This window comes from Solanum lycopersicum, chromosome 7 (assembly GCF_036512215.1).
Source record: "Solanum lycopersicum chromosome 7, SLM_r2.1".
In the NCBI taxonomy this organism is placed as follows: domain Eukaryota; kingdom Viridiplantae; phylum Streptophyta; class Magnoliopsida; order Solanales; family Solanaceae; genus Solanum; species Solanum lycopersicum.
Window position 1 is genome coordinate 3,330,034 of NC_090806.1, and position 8,229 is coordinate 3,338,262.

The 8,229-nt window shown below is 30.0% G+C and overlaps 1 protein-coding gene across 1 annotated transcript; it reads left to right on the top strand.

The window, feature by feature from the left end:
* The first annotated feature begins 1,435 nt into the window (after window positions 1-1,435).
* Window positions 1,436-4,417, top strand: PIN2 (auxin efflux carrier component 2). Its single transcript, NM_001247241.2, is given in 7 exon segments — window positions 1,436-2,447; window positions 2,531-2,878; window positions 3,287-3,500; window positions 3,585-3,670; window positions 3,850-4,007; window positions 4,096-4,172; window positions 4,265-4,417. Coding segments are annotated over 7 exon segments (1,896 nt in total). The 5' UTR covers window positions 1,436-1,501; the 3' UTR covers window positions 4,332-4,417.
* The last annotated feature ends 3,812 nt before the right edge of the window (window positions 4,418-8,229 follow it).

An 8,229-nucleotide genomic window follows, 5' to 3' on the forward strand; every position in this document is an offset into this window, starting at 1 on the left:
TAAAATTTTAAGAAATAATTTATGACTTAATTTTTAATTTACTTTTATTATTAATTATAGATATTTTTTTTATAAACTTTTAAAAAATAATATTTATTATGTTTAAATATTAATATAACAAAATTAATATTCTATATATTGTCTAAAGATATATGTCAAGCCCAATATTAAACAAGTAAAAGTGAACAAAATAAGTGTTTTCTTCTTCTAAATGCTTAAGTCCATATTAAGGGAATGTTGAAAAATATTTAAGAAAAAATATTATAGAATCTTTTCCATTATTATTATTTTTATTATTTCTAAAGTAATCTTTTAGAAAAAATGGTGTAGTGAAGAACCTTATTAAAAGAAAGAATAAATATAAAAAAAATTAAATTAGATTATTCCTAGAGTAATCTTTTAGAAAATATGGTGTAGTTAAGAACCTTATTAAAAGAAAGAGAAAATGTATAAATATGTCAATTTTAGAGATAACTTAAATAAATTAAGGTTCTATTATTTTCGAGCTCATTTTTTTTGTAATTTTGTGCACCTTTTTACTTACGTGACATTTAAATATCTCTCACGTACTTTAACTGTGTGGATTCACGGAGCGTGCCACGTAAGACAAAAGGTGTACAAAATTAAAAAAAAAAAGAATAAGTTCAAGGATAATAGAATTTTTATTTAATTAAGATATGTCTTGAGATTTCGATCATAGTCTAGGGAATACTTGTGCCTAATCGCTAAAAGAAATGATAAATATGAGGGGGGGGAAAAAACACCTCCACAAATTTTTTGAACATCAAATTCATTTGTTTTTAACTATAAATATTTTTTTCAATAATTAACCTTAAAAAATATTTATGTCATAATTTGAATTTTAATATTATATATTGACATAAGACAAAAATATGCTCTTTAACTTCGCTTCAACTCATATATATTTCTTTCAACTTTGAGTATAAATAAGTAAACATTATATTTGTATAAAGTCGAATAAATAAATACACACGTCTAATTTATGTCCTATGCGTATTGTAACAGATAGAACGTATGTGTCTGCATACACGTAATTGAAAATTGAATAGCGTAAATTTAAAATAGTCAAACGGCACATTTACGTAACAAAAGAAAAGTTACTCTTAACATTAATGTTTTTTATTCAAATAATATACCATCTTTATTAAGATTTTTGTTCGATTTTTGAAATTCAAAATATATATTATGACAGATATAACGTGTGTGTCTGTTTATACATAATAAATAAACATAATAAAAGTTGAATAGCGTAAATTTAAAATAGTCAAAAGAGCACATTTATGTAACTAAAAGAAAAATTTACTTTTAACATTTATATTTTTATTCAAAATAATTTCGATTCTCGAAATTCGAAATATATGTAATATATAAAATGGAAAGAAGTAGTAATACATTTCATCATCTTTGTTAGTTAGTTTCACTTTCATTCAAATTCTCTCTGTTCTTCCTCTGTTTTTGCTTTTTACTCAAAAAAACAGCCATGATTAATGGCAAAGACATATATGATGTTCTTGCTGCAATTATACCATTATATGTTGCGATGATATTAGCTTATGGTTCTGTTCGATGGTGGAAGATCTTCACCCCCGATCAATGTTCTGGAATCAATCGATTCGTGGCAGTTTTCGCTGTTCCTCTGCTCGGTTTCCATTTCATATCCACGAACGATCCTTACGCGATGAATTACCATTTCATCGCTGCTGATTCCCTTCAAAAAGTTGTTATACTTTTCGCGCTTTTCATCTGGCATCTTTTCAGCAAAAGAGGAAATTTAGAATGGGTGATTACTCTGTTTTCTCTTTCGACTTTGCCCAATACTCTAGTTATGGGGATCCCTCTGCTTAAAGCAATGTACGGAGATTTTTCTGGGAATCTAATGGTACAAATTGTCGTTATGCAAAGTGTGATTTGGTATACACTTATGCTTTTTCTGTTCGAATACAGAGGAGCTAAGTTACTGATCGGTGAGCAATTCCCCGAAACTGCAGCTTCGATTACTTCGTTCAGAGTTGAATCTGATGTTGTTTCACTCAATGGACGTGAACCATTACAGGCCGATGCTGAAATTGGAGACGATGGAAAATTACATGTTATAGTTCGAAGATCCTCTGCTTCTTCAATTATTTCATCTTATAATAAAGGGATACTGCAATCGAATAACATGACTCCGCGAGCTTCGAACTTGACTGGTGTTGAGATTTATTCTGTGCAATCGTCTCGAGAGCCAACGCCAAGAGCGTCTAGTTTTAATCAGACAGATTTTTACGCCATGTTTGCTAGTAAAACAGCTAGCCCCAAGCATGGGTATACGAATAGCTATGGTGGAGATGTGTTTTCTCTGCAGTCGTCTAAAGGGCCAACACCGCGAACTTCTAATTTTGAAGAGGAGATGTCGAAGATTGGAAGTAATAAGAAGAATCGAGGAGGTATCTATATAGTAGTAATATAATGGAATACATATTGAACTTATATCATCGTGTCTTTCTGATTATATAATATGTCTCGACAGGTAGGAGTATGAGCGGAGAGCTATACAATAGTAGTAGCACTGCTTCTACTAATGGATTGGTGTATCCACCTCCGAATCCAATGTTTGTAGGGCAAAGGAAAAAGGAAGTTGGAAGCGGAAGTGGTGTACCAACGCCAGTGCCAGTGCCAGTGCCAGTACCAGTATCAATGTCGAATAGTAATAGTAATAGCAATAGTAAAGAGCTTCATATGTTTGTTTGGAGTTCAAGTGCTTCTCCTACATCCGAAGGTAATCATAAGCACGCGATTAGCAAAGGTGGTTCAAGTGAACTTGGAGTTCTTGATGCATCCAAAGCCGTTCTTCAACAAGAGATAGCTGCAGCAAGAGGTAATGAAACTTAAACTGTTTGACTCTCGAGAAATGAAAAGTGTCATGAGACCGAACGAGCAGTGAAGTCCTTTTTTTGCTTTTGTCATGTCTTTTGTCTCTAGCGCATGCAAAAGATTGAAATAAGGTGTCCTTTTCACCTTTTTTGGCTTCTTGTTATAAGTATATTGTACTTGTTTACTTTACTTTAGTTGACATTCTTCAACCCATCAAGTACTTTTAGATTGATAAAGAATAAATTTTGCATACACACAAGTTTTTCAAAACATTGATCTCACTTTTATTGAATCAACTACCAACTTAATTGCATCATAGTCTTATTTTAAAAGTAAAACGCTCTCTGTTTGAATATGAGACTTCTTGTTGTTGACTTGTGTTCGTTCGTGTATTGACTCAATTGATATATAGAGAATGCAAGTTCGGTTAGTAAAGGAAATGTAGACAAAGAAATAGAGATCGAGGATGGATCGAAGAATATAGAAGATGGAGAGAAGAAATCACAAATGCCTCCGGCTAGTGTTATGACAAGGCTAATCCTTATAATGGTATGGAGGAAGTTGATAAGAAATCCAAACACCTATGCAAGTTTGATCGGACTCATTTGGTCTCTCGTCTCGTACAGGTATTTCAAACACCTACGTGAACTTTTACCTTATTGGTGAGCGTTCACCTTGATGGAATGTAATTGTTGTCAATCTTTTTGCAGATGGAATATTCAAATGCCTTCAATTGTGAAAGGCTCGATCTCAATTCTATCAGATGCTGGTCTCGGAATGGCTATGTTCAGTCTAGGTATATTGACATTGACATTAAAGTCTTTACCAGCATTAGCTAAGTGTCATTAGAACCAATGTCGCTAAAATTTTTAGAAACATGTACAAAGAGTGTTACTTGCCGCTAAAGATGCATATTTAGCATATATATACATAGATATACACTCTTACAAACACAATTATACTACTTATGTGTAGGTTTATTCATGGCTTTACAACCAAAGATCATAGCTTGTGGAAAATCTGTTGCTACATTCTCCATGGCAGTTAGGTTTTTAACAGGACCAGCTGTTATTGCTGCTACTTCTATCGCGATTGGTCTTCGCGGTGTATTACTACATGTTGCTATCGTTCAGGTATATATATATATATACATTAACGATAACAAAATTACGAGTTTACCTTATATATACTGATGTTAATGGACTTATATATAACTTGTAGGCTGCTTTGCCCCAAGGCATTGTTCCGTTTGTGTTTGCAAAAGAATACAATCTCCATCCTGATATCCTTAGTACCGCGTAAGTACTTTCATCGTTTACCATGAATTTAAAATTTTGAATCTGCTTCTGGTTCGTAATGTTGATTATTTTAAATTGTTTTTATTTGGCAGGGTTATATTTGGAATGCTAGTTGCTTTACCAATTACAATATTATATTATGTGCTTCTTGGTGTGTAGACTTGGGGCATGGGGAATAGAGAGAGATAAGTTCAATGGATTCAACAATATGGAAATTACCATGTGCTCCCTACCATGTGACTATTTAATTAATATTATTATACAAAAAAAAATGCATTAATTTATTTTCATTCTTTTTCTTTAATTTTTAGTTTTTTTTTTTTTTATAATTTTAATTATAGTTAGCTAGCTAGGAAGAATTGGTGATCAATAGTACTAGAATTATTAATTTTATGTTGAATTATTACTTTCATTTTTACTAAGTAATATTAAAGTTGTAGCTAGCTATTTCAGATCTAATTAAACATTTAAGATATTGTTTCAGTCTAACGACATTATTTATTTAACTAATTTATAAAATCCACCTCGTACTCAGAGGCGGAATCATGATTATGAGTTTGAGAAGATTATTTAATTTTGATGAAAATGAAATTCTCGAAACTCAGTGCTAATACATTTAACACAGTTACTTCTTTATGTTAAGCCTCAATTAGCAATTATAAGATCGATATATCTTTATCTTGAAAAAAAAATAGATGCAAATTTATTTAAAAAATAGCTTAAATTAATAGTCGAATTATGAATTGTTATCGATCACTTGAATTTAAAAAAGTATTTTACTCTTTTCGCTTTATAAAAATAGAAGTCAAACGAGGTGGATTTGATCCTTTTTTCATTTTTGAGGAAATATTTTATTTTTTATTCATATGATGTAACGTTGCCTATATTTGACTATTTGATGAGTTGTTATAAATATTTCTGCATGCACGTGAAAGCTTAAATTAAATAAAATCATAATGGGAAAAAGAGAAAATTTAGCCTCAGTGCATTGTTCCAAGATTTACTATTCTTATTATTTTTAAATTATGTATATCATGTGATATGCCCTTAAGTAGGAAAATGGCAATTGAACACTTTTAAATCTTTACTCAATATTATATTTCGGAAATAGCAAATATAATAGACATGATAAAAGTTTATAATCATAGTTTTAATGACATTTTATAGCTATAATTTTATTTGTTATAGAGATAACAGTTTGTATATTTCTATCCGTCTCAAATAAATATGTTAAGTCAAAATTTAAGCGATAAAAAAATTATACTATTCACTCGGTCCATCACCATGGCACAAACATTGCAATGATAATTGGTAATAAGGTCCTTCCGTTTTATTTTGTTTAGTTAGTTTGATTTATTATGAAATTTTTAAAAATTAAATTTGTTATTTAAGTTTAGAATATGTATTGCCTTCGTTTCAAAGTAAGCGAATCGTTAAATCTTTTTCATATGATTTTAAGAGAGTTAATAATTGCTCATATTTATAATTTCACTTTAAATTATTTATATTTTCAAGAATAGTTTGAGAATAACTAAGAGGATAAAAGTGGAAAGTGGTATTCAATTTATGTCATAAGCTTTTTTTTAATCGATGTGTTATTTCAACAATTCACTTATTTTGAAAAGAAGATAACAAATTGACTAATAACAATCATTATTTTCTTGATAAATATCTCCTCTATTTCATTTTGTTTTAAAAATACGAATCTTGTAATTTGGATTAAAACTAAGTATAATATATCAAAATATAATTTAATCTTTATGATCTTAGAACTCTTACTAATTTTACATTTGCTTAATGAGTTTTTATCAGTAGCAGATATATTAGCGGATTATGAAAGGAACACTATAGATATATCCAAATATACATATGAACAAGTTGTTTGTTTTTAATGCAACTGAAACTATATCTTTTAGATCAGTTTCTTTTTGTATGAATAAACCTACTTAATAAATAAAATTCTTCTAATTTCAAAGTAAAAAAAAGTGTTTTTATGGATTATAAGTTTTTTTTTTAAAAAAACCAAATTATTTTTTCATTATTAGTTGTGTAGAAGCAATATAATGCATGTGATAATGTTCCTATAAGTGTGAACATAATGGATCTTACCAGCTCTACAAGTTTACAACATCACATGACCCAATTTTGATTTGTACATAAATTATTACTTACCATATCAAAGTTAATTTAAAGTACATATATTTTAAGAGCCGTTAGAAAGAAATAGATGCATTGTCTTAACTCATCATTAACTTCTATTTAAAAATGTGATAATTAATATGAGACCTATAAAAATTAATATTATTTTTACACCATTGTTTTAATTTAGTTGCTTCTAGTGATTATTATCCAGGATGATGCACAAGTCAGGTACTCTAAATTATGATTGAAATTTTAGAGATATACTTTAACTAAATTAATACTAATGACAGCTAAAAGCGACGGTCTGTGTTGCTTTTTTGGTGAATATAAGGTCCTCTTTGTTAGGATCGGAAATAAACAGGTGTAAACGCGGAAGCTAACAATGCAAACATCGAAAACCATGAGTAAGAAGACAACGAGAAATATACCAAAAGACACAAAGATTTAACGTGGTTCGGTCAATCGACCTACGTCCACAAAGGAGATGAGCAATCCACTATCAATATGAGAGTACAAAATACAGAGGGAAACAACCTCAACTAATTCACTCGGAATACATGGGAGGTTCACACAAGTGATAACGTATCAAGCTTGTGACCCATAAATTCTCCCCCTTAACCAAAACTCTCAAAGCCCTTAAGACTACATTGTGAATGCTGATTAAGTTAGAAGGAACATTCTTCTATTTATAGAGTCCTAAACCTTTTCCTACCAGAAAAAGGATTAGTCAATGCAAAACCTTTTCCTAAAAGGAAAACCTATTTATGGTAAGAAATCAGGGCAAATAAAAACCAACACTCTTATCTCGAATGCATCCGTTTGATTTTATATTTGTAAGTTTGTACACCTGTTTTTGCGTACATGATATCTAAACATTTTCTACGCGCCTCATTTATATGGAGTTATGGAGTGTGCTAAGTAAATCATTGTTTTAATTTAGCTGCTTCTAGCAAGATGTTTTTTGGGATGACGCACAAGTCATGTCCACTAGATTATGATCGAAATTTTCGCGACGCACTATCAAAAGCGACAAACTATGTCCTTTTTTGGGTCAATATAAGGTCATATTATTTCGAATCCCTTTAATTTTATTTTTGTAATTTTGTAGCTTACATAACACCTAAACATCCCTACACGCGTTAACTAGGTGGAGTCACGAAGTGTGCTACGTAAATAAAAATATGTATAAAATTAAAAAAATATATATGAGTTTAAAAGTAATTGAACGTTATAATATGGTATGTCTATGAAATTTCGATAATACCTGTGCCTTATTCGTTATTTTTACGATATCCAAGATATGATATATATAGTGGTGGAAATGGGGATAACCGTTACGTTTGACTCTATACATATTTTGCATTTTTCGTATAACAATTTCCAAAAAATATTAGTGTGGGAAATTGTATTATTGGCACATTAATTACTCACCTCTCTTTATTTTTATTTTTCACTATCATTTTACGTTCAGAAATAAATTTAAATCAAAATTATGAATTCACACATTGGTATATAAAGTCCTAACTTAAAATTTTGTTTCATATTTTTAATCATGGCAATCTCACATGATTTAGTTGATTTGTCACCACGACGTTTACTTTTTTGTGTCAAATCTTAACGATTAAACCGATAATCAATACGTCAATTAATAAACGATAATTAAACACATAAATCGATAACCAATACGCCAATATATTTTAATATGTCTACAAACCAATAACCGATAAGTCGAATCAATAAACTTCAAAACTGAACCAAAACGACCATTATGAAGCCCTAAATAAAAGGAGGATTTAATTAAGATTGTACATAGTTATTTAAATAAGTCTGACTAAATCCGAATCGCACACGGCACGCGGATATGATAGACAAAAGAAGTTAAATCTCACACTTGCCACAAACAACAAAAAAAATC